Below are 17,230 nucleotides of genomic sequence, written 5' to 3'. Positions count from 1 at the left end.
ATATTCAACAAACCAGCAGAACTAATGCAAATATTAAGAAGTTAATACAATATTATTATTATATTATTTATATTATATTATTCTCATTTAGCCTTTTTCCAATTTTGCATTAAAGCAAAACATTTTATTTTATGTATTTAAATACATGTTTTTGTTTGAGCTACTATATTTATTGTTATTGTTAATTGTACTAATTTAATAGCAAAAAATAATTAAACAAAAAAAAATCTATTAGCTAGTTAACTTTAAAAACTACTTATTAATCAGTTATTTTGTATAAGCCTAGTGCATTTCAGTATGAATTAAACAAATGAGAGACAAATACAATCTCTCTTGCTTAACACAGCAGTCCATGCATTTTTTGTTGTGTGCGAACAGTCACTTTGAAAGACAACTGCTTTTTCTGAATTGTAGAAACAGTTTTTACAGATTATAAGGATTAGTTGTCTTTGACATAATAATGATAAATCCACCAGAGACCAAAAATAGAGAGAAAATTATGATAAAAAATAAATAAATTTAAGACAAATGCCCATGTTTGTCTGTATTTGTCAGTGTGTGCAAAACAATTACTTTTGAAATACTGTATTGTTATTACTTTTTTTTTAAATAATCCGCACGTTAATCAGAGGTAATGTTTACTATTATTGATAAATTACAGTGCTCAGCATAAATGAGTAGACCCCATTTTGAAAACGAATATTTTGATCCATTTCTCAGTGAATATAAGCAGTGTATTTTGGTGCATTTAAACAAAACAGATTTTTTAAACTGATATATTTATTAAAATATTATTTTAGCCACCAAACATGTTTAGAAATTGAAAGATAATACAATTAAATTCAAGCAAAATATTGCAAAAATAAATTACAACCTACAAAATTTAAACAATTTTTTTTATTTTTTTTGCTTCTCTTGATTTCTCCTCTTTTTAAATTTGTATTTAATATTTTTCTATAACATATACATTTGTATGTACTAGTTTTGGGACCGTTATCGTAAGTTATTTTGTTAGATAAGCTCCATCTAACATAGCTGAGGCTCCAACCAGCGACCTTCTTGCTGTGAGGCGATAGTGCTACCCACTACACCACCGTGATGCCCTATAATAATAATAATAATAATAATAATAATAATAATAATAATAATAATAATAATAATAATAATGTTTTATTATTATTATTATTATTATTATTATTATTATTGTTATTGTTATTGTTGTTATTAGAGTGATTTCTGAAGGATTAAGTGCCTCTGAAGACTGTGGTAATGAAGCTGAAAATTAATCTTTAAAATCACTGGAATAAATTATTCAATTTCTATAAATCTACTGACCCCAGACTTTTGACCGGTAGTGTTATTATTATTATTATTATTATTATTATTATTATTATTATTATTATTATTATTATTATTATTATTATTATTATTATTGTAGTCATTTAAGTGAGGTGAATTTAAAACGCTTTAGTAAAGGAACTGGCTTACAAAGAAATTGCACAAGTTTGTCACCAGGTGTGAAACATGATTCTGTTTATTACATTATTCATGACAATCAGAGAGTCCTGGCATTTCTGTCGAACTTAATGAGTGTGCAGCTTTTCTCATGTGAAACAGTCTAGTTTTGATAGAAACTTGCATTTTTTTATGCAAGTTCGATGTTATTTAACCCAAAATAATATCGAACACGTGATAGTTATCAGCGGTAATACTGCGTTTTGTATCAACCTATTTGTCATCTTTGTTTTTTTAAATTAAACGCAGAGTTTTGTAACAGAAATTCTGATTTCTTGATACGCATCGGCGGTTTTCGGTCGCGGTTGTGTGTTTTGATTGGCTGACGCGACTGTCTATCATGTTTTTCGCTCTTCTGATTGGCGGATTCATCCCTCACACACCCTCGTCGAAAAAAACGAAACACATCGTCATGTCTTGTACTGTTATGTTCCTGCCATACACTTCCACTGTAGAGCAGCGGAATTACTGATGGCCAGTTCCTCACAAGACTAAGCGACGGCGATACTATTCCCTCAGAGATTTAATTGACTTCCACAATATCTTTGCAATGGAGCCAGAGGAGAAAAACCCAGAATCTAAATATGGTAAGACGTTTTCATTTTTCAGGGTTCCTCCTTCTGAAAGTGGTAGGGATGGTCTTCTGATGGAAACAATGACTAATGCGTGGGGCGTGGGTCTCTCTGGGATTTTCATGAAGACTCGTAGTAATGCAGACTTGCACACTGGTGGTCGACAGAAATCATAGATACGTGAATGAATGAATTAGATAAGTGTGTGTGAGGATACGGTTTGATGAATGTAAGTAAGAAAACAATAGGCGTGTGTTGGCGTAACACACACATATTGGCGTAATTACTCTCAGGTCAGTAATTACTGCGACCCTCATATGTTTTGTTTTTGCGTCGTAAGAAGAATATGCTAACACAGAACTTAATTTCACAATGCTTAACAACAACATATTCATTATAGAGTTAAAGCCTATTGAAGTGATGAAAATGAAAATGTGCTTACTATTTAGCCAGCCTCAGTGTTTCCAAACCTGTTTGAGTTTTTTCTTCTTCTGTTGAACACAAAAGGAGATATTCTGAAGAATGTTGGAAACTGCTGACATCCATAGTGCAAAGAACAAATTCCATGGAAGTTAATGGTTACCGCTGGTTTTCAAGATTTTTCAGATCATCTTATTTTGCGTTCAACAGAAGAAAGAAACTTAAACATGTTTGTGAAAAGTAAAGAGTGAGTAAATGATGTGAAATGTTTCAGTGTTGCGTGAACTATTCCTTTAATGTTTGCATCACAGGAAAACAGTATTTAAATGGTGTGACTCCCTCAATAATAACCTAATAAACTTAAATGAAAGTATAACAAAGTTCTTAAAAATGTGTGTGTTTAAAAAAATCTGATATATGAACAATATCAGATGAGTAGCAATGTGATATGACTGTATATCGGCACTAGGCATGGGCCAGTATAGGATTCTGATGATATAATAACCTTGGATAAAAATATCACGGTATTGTGATTACTGCTCTAAAATATATTGTTTTTAAATGTGTGGGTAATAAACAAAAACTTTTTTCCCCATTTATAATATTTTGGAGCAGTAAACATGCCAGGCTAAATAATTCAAATGAATCACTGACTTCTGCTGTCTTCATTAGTTTCAAAAACACGTTCTTTACAATTTCAAGAGTTCCCACTTAGATATGCTTGGCGTATAAAGCAGGTTTGGCATGCTGTCCCGGGAGAGAACCCTGAGCTCGGAGATATTTGAGCCCAGGGCTCCCGCCCGGTCGATAAGCATATCAGGAGATCCGAGATCAGGTAGGTCTCGAGAGCTCCCCCTTTAGAAAAGGGAGGAAAAGGAGGAGATGGGGTGGAAGGGGGGATTCATCCAAACGAAGATAGAGCAGTAAGGAGAAAATGATCCATTTATAGTAAACTAGGATCACTCTGATTGGATTATTACTGATTACAGATGAGTGGCCAGACGTGCCCAATCATATCACGTGCTCCTCTCGAAATTAGTTTATGTAACTTCACTTAAAAAGGCATCTTTGGATATCTTTTCTGCTAGAGAGACTGTTGTCCTAAAAAATAAACAAAAAATGTAAATAAAAAAATCTTACACATACCTTAGGAACGGTATTACAGAAAATTTTGGCAGTTTTAAAACCTTGACTTTTCCAAACCTTGAAAGTATACCTTGAAAACGGTTATCGTCCCATGCCTAATCGGGACAGGTGGGAGGTGTGCGTTGGCTCGAGGCTGCAGGTAGTACCCCCTACCAGTGCTGATATACAGCCATATTACACTGCTACTCGTGTGATATTGTGTCTATGCAACAGTTCGACGACATAATCGTGTGTATAAAAAAGAAAATCAAACACGGAGAGTCTCAAAAGCCCTTTTATACAAGAAACTACTTTTATCCGCCACTCATTCACATCTGCAGCTGATGACAGAACAGCAGAAACCGTTGCCAGTTCACAAACATCACTTTAGAGCTAGTATTTGAATGATTCTCTAGTGTAATGTCTAAAGTGATGACAAAACAGTCGATTTTGCTCACATTTTTAAAATTATAAGGCAGAAGGGCATGAAATGCCATCAATCGACAGAGATTTCCCAGTATTTCTCTGTTGCAATAGGGAGATCACAGTAATTAACATCAAAAAGGCCAAAGCAAAGGAAATCCTACTAGATTACTAAGGTATAAATACAGCACTACAACATACAAAAGAGAGAGATCAACTTAGAATGTCACTTAGCTGATTTATAATGATTTGTTTAGTTGTAGTTTGAAACGTACTTTGAGAAAAGTTTTTCTCCCTTACGGACTTATTATGCAGTCTCTGTCGCCATCTTGTGGCGGAACATCAACTGTCACTATCTTTGGTCTGCTCAGACAGGCTAATAGCGGCCGATGCACTGAAACTATTTCCACTAGGATTTTTTTTCCAGCAGTGGCGGCAGACTTTTTACACAGATCTACCAACTATGGTATTATTTCAATGACAAATGTTGAGAGAGCAGTGTTACAAGTCGAGATCGCATTTATGTAATACGAGCATGCGAATCTCATTGCTTGCGCGCAGATTTCCTCTGTTCGTGCACAAAACTTCTTGACCTTAAATAAACGCTGCTCAAGCACAGATTTTCTTGTGCGCTCTGAAAGAAACACTGCTGAAGCTAGATTTAGTGCGTTTATGTAACAAGTATGTTTCCAACATTTATTAGATTTGCAAGGAATATTTATAAATGTCTCCAATAGACCTACAGAGCGGCATTGATGCGTTCTGAAGTAAAGTGAAACGGTTAGAAACTCCAGCAAGATAACGTCATTGTATGTAGAGCCATAGATCTTTATCTATAATGAATAATTATGGAAACTGTGTTCATCATAACTGAAAGCTACGTCGTATGTGCTAGCCTCATGCATCGCGCAACCCTGTCAGTCAGTCAGCATGTCACTTTAAAGGGTTAAACAAATAGCTCACAGCACTACTACAAACACAGAAAAGTTTGTGCTGTTATAATTCACTTACCTTTTAATACGTTTTGGTGAGATTATAACCCGCTATTTAAAAAAAAAAACAACAAAGACTGAATGTTTTGAATGAGAAGCTGTAATGTAGCCGTAGTGGGATGACTTTTGGTGTGGCACCCCACCATGGAAGAATGAATGTAGCGGAAACCATGAACTGCATAGATGCAAAAAAGCCTCAAATGTGCATTATGTTGTCCAAGAGCAGCAATATTTGTCAAACTGGAGAGTGTCCTCTGCTTGTCGCTGTATGTGGGCGGAGAAACACAAAAGAGTGAATTGTGAAGAAGCTGTACAAGTGCTGTTATTTGCAGAATATTGCACGGCCATCAGCCAATCAGATTTAAAAAAACAGAACTGTTGTATAATCTACTTTTATATATCATTTTTTAACTGTGTTGTTTATAGTACATATAGCCTACACAGTAACTACAAGTAAACCCTGGATGGCCTTCTATTAGCATCAGAGGGTTTTTATATAACCAGACAGTCATCAACAAACATATTAGCTATAATGAAGTGGGAGGCTAATCACATTACTGTATTAATTTAGTGTCACTCAGATACTTATTATAGTTTTTAATATATGAGTGAAAGACCTGACATCCCAATTTGGTATCCACATCAAATTTAATAGGTGATTGTTTACTTTATATATGTAGAATGCATTAAATGTACAAGTAAAGTGTCTGCTTAGATGTTTCAAATGACTTTTATAAAAATAAATAATATAGGTTTATATTCCTTTACATCACAATTTTTTTTATTTGTAAATAAAATTTACAAAACAATGAGTGATCATACTCATACTTTAATACTTTTTTTAAATTTAATTTTAGGTAAATAAAATCTTATTACTGAGAATAAGTGAATCCTACATTTTTTGTCCTCTTTTTAGTCCAAATATCTAAAAATTCTTAAATCAAGAAGAATTTTCTAGACAAGCAAAACATATTGTCTTGTTTTAAGAAATAATATGCCAATATTAAGGGAGTTTTTCCTTAAAACAAGTAAAATAATCTACCAATGGGGTAAGCTAAATAATCTTGTTTTTCCTTTTGACATAAGATTGTTTAGCTTACCCCATTGGCAGATTATTTAGCTTGTTTTAAGGAAAAACTCTCTTAATATTGGCATATTATTTAAAGTAAGACAATATGTTTTGCTTGTCTAGAAAAGAAAGAAAATCATTTTGTGCAGTGTAGTCAGTTCCTCCAGGATTTCGCAGGGACATTATTTGATATTTGCAGCCTAAAATTACTGATTTTGTGACAGGTTTTTTTTTTTTTCAAAAACTCTGGCATTATTTTTAATAAAAAAATCAAGAACCATTGTGCTTGCAAAATCCTGAAGGGACTGTCTTGTGGTTAAAAAAAAACAGTTGCAAATAATAAAAAAATGTTGTTAGATTTAATTTATATTTTTAGATATTTTATTTAATATCATCAAAATCTTGTGTTTCCCAGAAATGGGTTGCACCTGGAAGGGCATCCGCTGCATAAAACATACAGTGCTCAGCATAACTGAGTACACACACCACATTTTGAAAATAAATATTTTTCTCAATTTTTCAGTGAATATATATTGATGTTTTTGGTGCATTTAAACAAAACAGATTTATTAAACGGATATATTTATTAAAATAATATTTAGTCACCAAACAAATTTAGAAATTGAAAGATAATACTATTAAATTCCAACATAAATTACAACCTACAAAATTTCAACAACATTTTTCATTTTTTTTCTCTTGATTTTTCATCATTTTTAAATTTGTATTTAATATTTTTCTATAACATATACATTTGGGTGTATTAGTTTTTGGACTGTTATCGTAAGTTATTTTGTTAGATAAGCTCCAGATTTGGTTTCAGTACTGACTAATCTAATGTATGTGCACAAATATAATATAGATAGATATAGATAGATTTGTGTTGGCGCCAGTGGTGTAGTGGTTAGTGCGTCGGCACATGCACTCCGGTGCTCACGGTGACCCGAGTTTGATTTCCGCCTCGCGGTATTATGCCGATCTTTCCCCTCTCTCTGCTCCCCATGCTTTCCTGTCAACACTGTATACCAGGGGTGGGTAAACTCGGTCCTGGAGGGCCGGTGTCCTGCACAGTTTAGCTCCAACTCTGATCAAACACACCTGCTTATAGAGAATTATTGATCTTGGAGACACTGCTTAGCATGTTCAGGTGTGTTTGATCAGAGTTGAAGCTAAACTATGCAGGACACCGGCCCTCCAGGACTGAGTTTGCCCACCCCTGCGCTATACAGTCCTGTCCTTTAAAAAGGTAAAATCCCCCAAAAAATAATAATAAAAAAAAGATAGATTTGTGAGGGGTGCACTTACACTGCTGGAATGGTTGGGGGATAATTCTGCTGTGGCAACCTCTGAAATTGAGACTAAGCTGAAGGAAAATGAATGAATGAAAATATTCTCTTTCTAGATGTGCCTGACACAGTTACATTTGGTATGTAAACTATTATTGCACTAAAAAACCATTTGAATTCAAGTTTTTTTTGTAAACTGTGTATAAGTGTTATTCTTTTCCCCCCAAAATAAATAAAAAATGAAATAGAACATGGCATCACAGTGGTGCAGTGGGTAGCACAATCGCCTCACAGCAAGAAGATCGCTGGTTCGAGCCTCGGCTGGACTAGTTGTCATTTCTGTGTGGAATTTGCTTGTTCTCCCCGTGTTCATGTGGATTTTCCCCGGGTGCTCTGGTTTTCCCCACAGTCCAAATACATGCACTATAGATGAACTGAAGAAAATAAATTTGCCGTAGTGTGTGCATGAATGGGTGTGTATGGGTGTTTCCCAGTACTGGGTTGCTGCTGGAAGAGCATCCGCTGTGTAAAACATTTGCTGGAATAGTTGGCGGTCCATTCCTCTGTGGTGACCTCTGAAATAGAGACTAAGCCGAAGGAAAATGAATTAATGAATGAATAAATAAGCTTATATATTTTTTCTTTTATCGTTTTGATGCTTAATACGCCTTTTGACCCTAACATTTTTTAATAGTTTATGTGCAAGTATTCCATCCTTATTTTAATTTTAGTTTTTGTACACAGTTAGTTTCACATTTAGACAAAAAATGTCAATACTGTACTTAGTGCACCATTTCACAAATGTGATATTACTGGAAAACTCAATAGCAGGGGAGAGACAAGATGATGAAGACCAAGGCCAGACAGAGCTCTGAACCTGAGATATTTCTAAAGTCATTTGAAGTTAGCTAAATAATTAGTGTCCTATTTTTCATCCTAACTTCTAAAGTACTTATTAATATTCACCAGCCCTTGCTGATTCTTGCCTTAAGGGTTAGTTCCCACTAAAATGAAAAAGGTGTTGTTAAATACTCACCCTTGTGACATTCCAAACCCCTAAGATCCCCTCTTTATTCATCTTCAGAGCACAAAATGAGATCTCTTTTCTCAAATCCTTCAGAGACAGCAATAGTCCCAAGATGTTCAAGGTCTAAAGTACAATACAAAAAACATTTGTGGTTCAATTAGGAAATGATCCTGCCACAAGAATACCTTTGTGTGCACATCTCTTCAGGGTCAGTATAGGGCACTCATTTATGAGAGGGATTTATATATCTGCGGTATGAATATACAGTTGAAGTCAGAATTATTAGCCCCTCTGTTAAATAGAAATTGGGGGAAAAAATAAACAGGGGGCTAATAATTCTGACTTCAACTATATATATATATATATATATATATATATATATATATATATATATATATATATATATATACATACACACACACACACACACACACACACACACACACACACACAAATTGCAGCAGATATTTGCTTGTTTGTTTGTTTTGTATGAGAATTACTGTTCTGACACATTTGACTTCTTCACAAGTTCTCACCTGATAAAAATATCACATAGAGAGAGCGTTTAGGCCTGCACACTGCATAGTTTTGGATGTTTGGTTGCAAAAAAAGTGTGAATGCACCCTTAATTTGATACTTAAAACTTCCTTACTGGAAAGATTTCAGTATTGATTGCTACATCTTAATATACAACTCACGTCTACATAAATAATACGCATGCCCAGAAATATCCCAGGGCTTGGATTCCGTTTTATTGAATTGAAGGAAGTGCATTCATATTTAAAGGTGACTCCTCTAAAGCAGTGGTCCCCATCCTTTTTATGACCGCTGACCATTTTACCGCATGCTGGGGGCAAGGGGGCTTACGAAGATTGCTAGGCGACCATCAATCGTTTTCTCAGAGGATGACAAGCTGACAAAACATTGCTGCAACACTAATACAAGTTTTATTTATGGAGAAAATTGAAAAGAACTGCAGTGTTTGGGTGTTCTGTGTTTGTCTGAGATAATTATCAGTCAGTGGCTGCGTCTGAAATTGCCTACTACTCAGTAGGTACTGCATTTGAATTTAAATGTACTTACTCGGCCGTTAGAAAAGTACATTCTATACAGTATGAATGTGAGAAGTATAAATGGAACTCGGACGTTATACATTCGCCATTTTGTCATCATCACGTGACATACCTGGGTTAGTTACGTACCTTCACTCCCATTCATGAATTCTCTTGCGGTGCATCATGGGATAGCATAGAGTGCATCGGATGCGCACTTCAGAATCTTGCTGGAAGCAGTAAGTCATCCGGGTACCTCTCGCATACTGATTTTCGAATTCTATAAATTCGGACATACTACTTGGCTCGCATACTGATTTTAGCGTACTATATAGTATAGAAGTATGCGGTTTGGGACGAAGCTTATGTGTATATTCCAAACTAGGTAGAAAGCTGATCGGTCAGTTCTTGTCACGTTCATTCAACTGGGTGTGTCTGGAAGGAGCGAGCGCATCATTTGGAAATAACCATTGGAAATAACGAACTTGCGAGCAGAATAGACGTGATATGTGAATGGCCCAGTATGGGGGCTTGCGAGAGGTCTGCAGAGTGGATGGCGGCATCAACAGCCTGAGGTATCAAGACATTTGTGCTGCCCATTACATTACAAACCACAGGAGAGGGTAAATTCTTCAGCAGGATTGCGCTCCTTCTCATACTTCAGCCTCTACATCAAAGTTCCTGAAAGCAAAGAAGGTCAAGGTCCAGACATGAATATTATTGAGCATGTCTGGGGTAAGATGGAGGAGGCATTGAAGATGAATCCAAATAATCTTGATGAAGTCTGGAAGTCTGCGAGAACACTTTCTTTGCCATTCCAGATAATTATATTAATAACTTATTTGAAAATTCAGAAAAGTGGTGTGACCAGCATAGTAAACGCTGTGGATATGTAAAAAAAATTCTTAATAATTTTGCAGATATTTACGAAACATGCTAAGTGAACATACTTGTTTATCTAAAAAACAATGCTAAAGTCAGTTATTTGAAAATGTGCATTTCTTTGTGTGTCTTTGTTTTGTTCTGTATAACTCCGCCCTCTGCCAGTTTACTCAATTATGTTTCGGCACACCTGGGTACCTTGACAGTACCTCATTTCAGTCCTAAAGACTGCCTCAATAATTTGGCTTGTCCCAAAATACAACATCTGCAGGACAGTATTAGCCTCCAAAAATCCTTATCAGTTGGTTTTTAATATGCAAACAATAAAAATATATTCATTGATTTTCTTTTCGGCTTAGTCCTATTATTAATCTATGGTCGCCACAGCGGAATGAACTGCCAATTTATCCAGCACCTGTTTTATACAACGGATGTCCTTCCAGCTGCAACCCATCACTGGGAAACACTCATACACACTCATTCACACACATACACTACGGACAATTTAGCTTACCCAATTCTCCTATACCACATGTTTTTGGACTTGTGGGGGAAACCTAATCCAGAGGAAACCCACGCGAACACGGGGAGAACATGCAAAGTCCACACAGAACTGCCAACTGACCCAGCCAGGGCTCGAACCAGCAACCTTCTTGCTGTGAGGCAATTGTGCTACCCACTGCACCACCGTGCTGCCAATAAAAATATCTAACAAATGTAAACATTAGCTGAGCTGTACATTGTAAGGCTCAATTATCAGACATGCTTGCTCTTGTTGATGCTGTCAATCTGGCAACCTGCTTTTGCTTTGAGTCATTTGCTGTGTTTCCATCCAAAAATGTGAATTAACTTTATGCGCAATACTGGATTATCATATGTAAGATGTGCGAATAAAGCAGCATTTCCATCCAATGAGTCAAAGTGAACAAAATCGTCACTTCCTTATTATCTGGTACCAAATATCAACAGTAAAAACAGAATTTGCTGCGATAAGAGAAGCTGCGTGAATCTTTTCTTTATTTAATAAATGATTTGCGCCTCAGAAGACAAACACGTGGTGGTGTTTGAAGGCATGAGACGCGGAGCACAGACGCTTTTGATTCTGGAGGTCATTAATAATATAATACCACTAATACTAAGATGGTTAAAGCGTTTTAGAATGACCAAAACAACATTTCAGATGTTTTACAATGTGGTCAGACTGCTGGTTTGTCCAGTCACACACATTTTTAACATCACATGATCTCTTATAACAAAAATCACATGACCTTTTTTTAATGCGCATACTGGAATTTGTTCAGTAAAAGTGTTTCCATCGTAGTTTATATTTTTTCTTATCGAATAAAAAGTTTATCCTACTCAGATATGCGCATGTTTTTTTTAATGTGCATTTTCAAAATGTATGCGCATCTTGGCGTTTCCATCAACCGATTTTTATGCGCATATCCAAAATGCGCATAAAAATTGGTGAATAGAAACGGAGCTAGTGTTGCAGAGAAAAAAAGTTCTCTACAATATTTTGAATGTGGACTGCGATACCCAGTTCAACCACTAGGTGTACATGTTGCATCTTTAAGAATAGCAGTAAAATAACATAAAAACTACAACAGATCTTTAAATGTAGTAAATATACTGCACATTTAAAGGAATTGTTCACCCAAATAGGAACATTCTGTCATGATTTACTTATTTGTTCTATGATATACTGAGGAATGCTTGAAAAAAACACCTATTCACTTCCATAGTCATTTTTGTTCTTGCTATGGATGTCAATAGCTGTTTTTTTCAACGTTGTTCACAATATCTTCCTTTGAGTTCGACAGAAGAAAAAAAAATTTAATTACTTGAGTGTAAACAAATCGTGAGGGCATTTTTATTTCAAGGAAGTGCATTTTTTTTGAGAAAACCAGTCAATGCGTATTTCGGAGGAACAAAATATGACTAGTTTCCTGTTTCAAGGGGACGGAAGTGGTATTTGAGACTGTCTGACGGTAAACATTGAGACAAAGAATACAAGGCAATCTGATGGCGAAGGGTGCTTATTATGGAAACCAAGGTTTGATGTTTAATTATTTTTAGCAGTGATGTGTTTTATAGCTTAAAATGCTTACTTTCAGCATTAGCCAAAGTTTTGTAGCTTAAAAAAAGTATATGAATAGTTTAGATGCAAAAACCTCTAAATGCCGTCTGAAATTTTCCTCTAAAATGAGTATTTTTATCAGGCTAATTTGTGTATGTTCAGTAATATTACTTATATGGCAAAGAATACGTTCTTTTCCTGGTCTTTAAAGTAAAATATCTCAGCATAAACTAAAGAGATGGAAATTTCAGATGGCACTTGCATCTGAACTCTTCATATATATAATTTTTTATTTTGTTGCTAACTCGCTTAAAATTGTTCATAATTATTCAGTTGATCAGATGACTTCATTGAGAATGTGTTATATGCATAGATATCATTTTGTTGAAGTACGCTATAACTGTAGGTTAACTATGTGTATAGTTAGACTGCGCTATAGTGCTCTTCACACCCTTTCAGATTTTGATTGTAATTTACTAATGTATTATTCTGTAAAGCTGCTTGGAATGATAATTATGGTGAAAAGAGCTATTATAAATATGCTTGAACTGAATTGAACTTTGATATACAGGTTATTATCAATGGTTTGATTGATAAACTGCACAGTGTGACTGTTTTGAATACTACGGTCATCAGGGAGCTGTTTGTTGAGTGCATCTAGTTCACTGATGGCTTTTCTAAATGGATGGCACCATAAACTGTCAATACTGTGCACACACACACACACACACACACACAAAACAGAACGTTATTATGAGCCAATGCCTACATTGGTTACTAATGTAGTGTAGCCTCAGGGGGGCTTTAGGGCAGATGCAAAAATGTATCTCATCAAAATGACTAAAAACAGAACGTCAACAATGAGCATACTGTGTGTGTGTGTGTGTATGTCTGTGTTTAATCTTTTGGAGCTTATTATTAGGGCTGCACGTTAAAAAACTGACATTGTGATATCTGTGACTTTTTAAAGGATGTAGGGTAATATTTGGCTATTAATCTGGAATCTGAGGGTTTAAAAATCTAAATATTGAGAAAATTGCCTTAAATATTGTTTAGATTAAGCTCAGCAATGCATATAAGTAATTAAATATGACATTTAGATTTATTTTCAGTAGGAAATTTACTAAATATCTTAATGGAATAGGATCTTTACTTAATATTTAAAGATTTTTGGCGTAAAAGACAAATCTGTTATTCTTACCATTGCCAAAAATTTACCAATGCAACATACAATGTAAAACTGGTCCAGGGTCACATTGCAATATATATGCAATATATATTAACATAGTATATATTAACATATTATGCATAAAATGTAATAAACAAATTACAAGCATCAATGAATAAACAATGATAAAACATTGATACAAATGAGATAAAACAGTGCTTTTTGGTTTTCTTGACAGTATAGATGCTGAAACTATATATTGTACAGCCTAATTATGTATCTCAAGCATATGCAAAAATACATTATCACACTAGATATTATGTTTAGGGGTCAGCAAGATTTTTTTGTTGTTGTTGTTAAAATAAATCATGTAGAAATTAACATTTTAAAGAAATTAAATAAAACATTTGTTGTTCTTTTGTACTTTTAAATTGAAAGAATCCTTAATAAAGACATTTTTGTTAACTGTTATAGCATTGATAATAATAAAGACACTGTTTTATACACAGCAAATCTGCAAATTTAAATGATTTCTGATGCTGAAAACTCTATTTTTACATTAATAAATTCGGAAATATATTCAAATAGAGCATAGTTCTTTTAAATTCTAATACAACAATTATAAAAACAACAATATTGCTGTATATATTATCATATAAATGCTTATAAAATATCTGAAAAACAAATAAGCATATTCACAAATCCAAAATATTGAACAGCTGTGTACTTAACGCATAAACTTTTCTGCATCATCCCACAAAATGTCAATCAATTTACATGTATTATTGAGAAACAGAGAAAACAAATATAGTATTAGGACGGATATAGTATTTTGAATCATTTGAAAAACAGCAGCTTTATTTTTAGCACTGTTGATTGTTCAGACCTCAGTTTAATATGTGATCAATACAGTAATATAAATGCTCTTTAAACTACTTGTATAAGTAAGAAGTAATTAAACATACATTAAGTGCAGTGCAACTATAATGGAAATGGAATTGCAAAATCAATACATCAAAATATATAAATACTCTTTTGGAATTAAATGAAATTTTCCTTGAATAGAACAGATAAGCCTTCATGAGTGAGCAGGTTTATAATAGTAAAATGGCAATAGTAATGAAAAATGCCATGCTTTAGGCATATAAGGAGTTTCATAACATTTACTTTCGCCTTTACAGGATGCACATCCCGGGGCCCAACCTGCTTCCCTAAATAGACAGGGTAGCTTTGCCAAATTCGCACTTGGCCGAGTTTCGTGAAAGTGAGGCATTGCACAGATGACTGAATACATCACAAACATGTCAAATATTCAGTCCGGCTGATCTAAATATGCCTGATAATTGGAGTGAAGGATGTGAGAGTGATGTGATAGATGTAAATACGGCAATTTTACCCTCCCAAGATAAATATAACTAGTGTTTAGTAGCTGTGTGAATGACACTGAGCACCTTCTATACACTGATACACTTTTCTGCTTGTGGGAAAAGTTGTAAGTGATGAGCATTGGCTCATTATGTAACTTTCTCGTCACCACCTGCATATGGCTGTGTTAACGTGTCTAACTGTGTAATAAAAGATGTGGGTAATTGAAAATACAGACATATTACATCTATAAATTAATGAAATACGGTAGTTTACTGTAAAAACGAGAAATTACTTCTACAGTTTGTACCATATTTGTAACGGTAAAATGCTGGCAACTACAGCTGCCGTTTTTTGCCATAAATTTTACAGATTTATTTTTTACAGTGTAACGTTTATTTTCCCAAACACACATTTTAGATGCCATTTATCAAACTCAAGTTAATGAACTGATTCTTTCACTATATTAGATTTGTCACATTACTGAATTTCGGTACTGAAATAAATTTAAAAAATCCATTTTCCGCAAACATTTAAAGGAGTGGTCCCCTTTTTAAAAAGATTTTTCAAGGCTTGGTTGTGTTTATAAGATGCAAAGCAATGTGTGCTCATGCTTCACTTGTGAAAAATCACGTTATTTTTCCATATATCTTACATTAACGATATACTGCTACTCAGCTAACAACAATCAACGAATCGAAGAAAACAACAATCATATTTCCTAGCTCCTCCAAACTCTGAATGGTCAGAAAACATGTGCTAATGCGCTGTGATTCACAAATCGGCTCCATGCAACCAGGAAGCGTCTCTGCTATAACATTACAGCGTATCTGGCCACGCCCCTTCACTGCGCAGAGTGTATGCTCGTAACCTGAAGGGTTTGTGACATCATTAACCCGGATGTTTTTTTTTGTAGCCCCAAACTTTGTTCTCTGTAGGCTTCGCTATGCTAACTCTAATAGCCAATGTCTCTCTTTGCATTGAACTTTGAGTGTATTACATTTAAAGATGCTTTTTATGTTCACACAGCTACATTACACATCAACTAATGTTTGAAATATGATCTCGTAGTGAACCACCCCTTTAAGCACTGTTGAGCGTGTTCGCTCTTAAACAGCGCCGATTTGCCATGGTGTTCACCAGTGCTCAAGAGAAATTACTGGGATTGGCCGTGAAGGTCATCAGTTCACTGCACTTCACTGATGTTTACAAGTGCAAACTGTGTTTACGAGTGCAAACACAGATGAGCGATCTGCGGGTGACTCTACTAATCTTCGTGGCTTTAAAACGGTAAAGAGTGGTGAACTGATGACCTTCACAGCCAATCACAGTCATTTCTGTTGGGCACTGGTGAATACTATGGCAAATCAGTGGTGTTTAAAAACACGCTCAGCGGCGCTTAAATGTTAGCTGGAAATGGCCGTTTTTTAAATTTCAGTAATGAGACAACACTATTACAGACAACACGAGGGTGTGCTACAGAGGACTGCATTGTTTTATTGCTCACCAGGTTACATAGGCTGAAGCAGGGAAACTGCTACGGTCCCTACGGTGTTTACCTGGTGAAGGATGTGAGAGTGATGTGATAGATGTAAATATGCAAATTTTAACCTCCCAAGATAAATAAAACAAACGTCAATTTCCTTAGTCATAACACTAAGCAGAAACTTGGTCAATATGTGATGCTTTCTTTTACACTTACTAACAGGGTTGTTGCTAAAAGGAATGCAGTTGCGGCCGGTTGTTAATGATAATTATTTATATTATTTATTAAATTACCCAATATTTGTGTTTTATTTGATCTAATATTCTCCTTTTTACGAGATCTAAAATAAGTCTCTGATGTCCCTGGCGTGTGTTTGTGAAGTTTCAGCTCAAAATACCACACAAATAATGTTTTATAACTCTTTGAAACTGACTCTTTTAGGTTTTGGTCCAAATTGTGCCGTTTTAGTGACTGTTGCTTTAAATTTAAATGGGATTGTGCTCCCAGACATCCTTTCAAAACAGGGCGGAGCTATACAAACCTATGCCTAAGCATAATAGACTGACACGGCTGCTGTTTTAAAAGCGAAATCGAGGCTGCGGTGGGAAGAAACCCAAAGTATTGCCTGGAGTCACACAGGAACTTTGTGTACCAGGCTGAATATCTTATCAGTGAAGAGAAAGTGACACAAATTTATAATTTCAGCGCTTTTCGAGTGACCCGAAGGTTCGTTCTGAATGGATAATGAAAATAAAAAGGGATATCAGA

The 17,230-nt window shown here is 35.0% G+C and overlaps 1 protein-coding gene across 2 annotated transcripts in view; it reads left to right on the top strand.

Moving 5' to 3' along the window:
- Window positions 1-1,910: 1,910 nt before the first annotated feature.
- The window catches only part of slc44a2 (solute carrier family 44 member 2), a 52,536-nt gene continuing 37,216 nt past the window's right edge, over window positions 1,911-17,230 (top strand). Inside the window, exon 1 of one of the 2 annotated variants that reach the window (XM_056459485.1) lies at window positions 1,911-2,102. In XM_056459485.1, coding sequence (XP_056315460.1) covers window positions 2,066-2,102 — 37 coding nt within the window. In that variant the 5' untranslated portion in view covers window positions 1,911-2,065. The remainder of the gene's footprint in view (window positions 2,103-17,230) is intronic. The other variant, XM_056459486.1, reaches the window with a different exon arrangement.

Source organism: Danio aesculapii, chromosome 6 (genome assembly GCF_903798145.1).
Source record: "Danio aesculapii chromosome 6, fDanAes4.1, whole genome shotgun sequence".
NCBI classification, from domain to species: Eukaryota; Metazoa; Chordata; class Actinopteri; order Cypriniformes; family Danionidae; genus Danio; species Danio aesculapii.
Note: the sequence above shows the minus strand (reverse complement) of the source record. Positions and strands in the feature narration are given on the sequence as shown.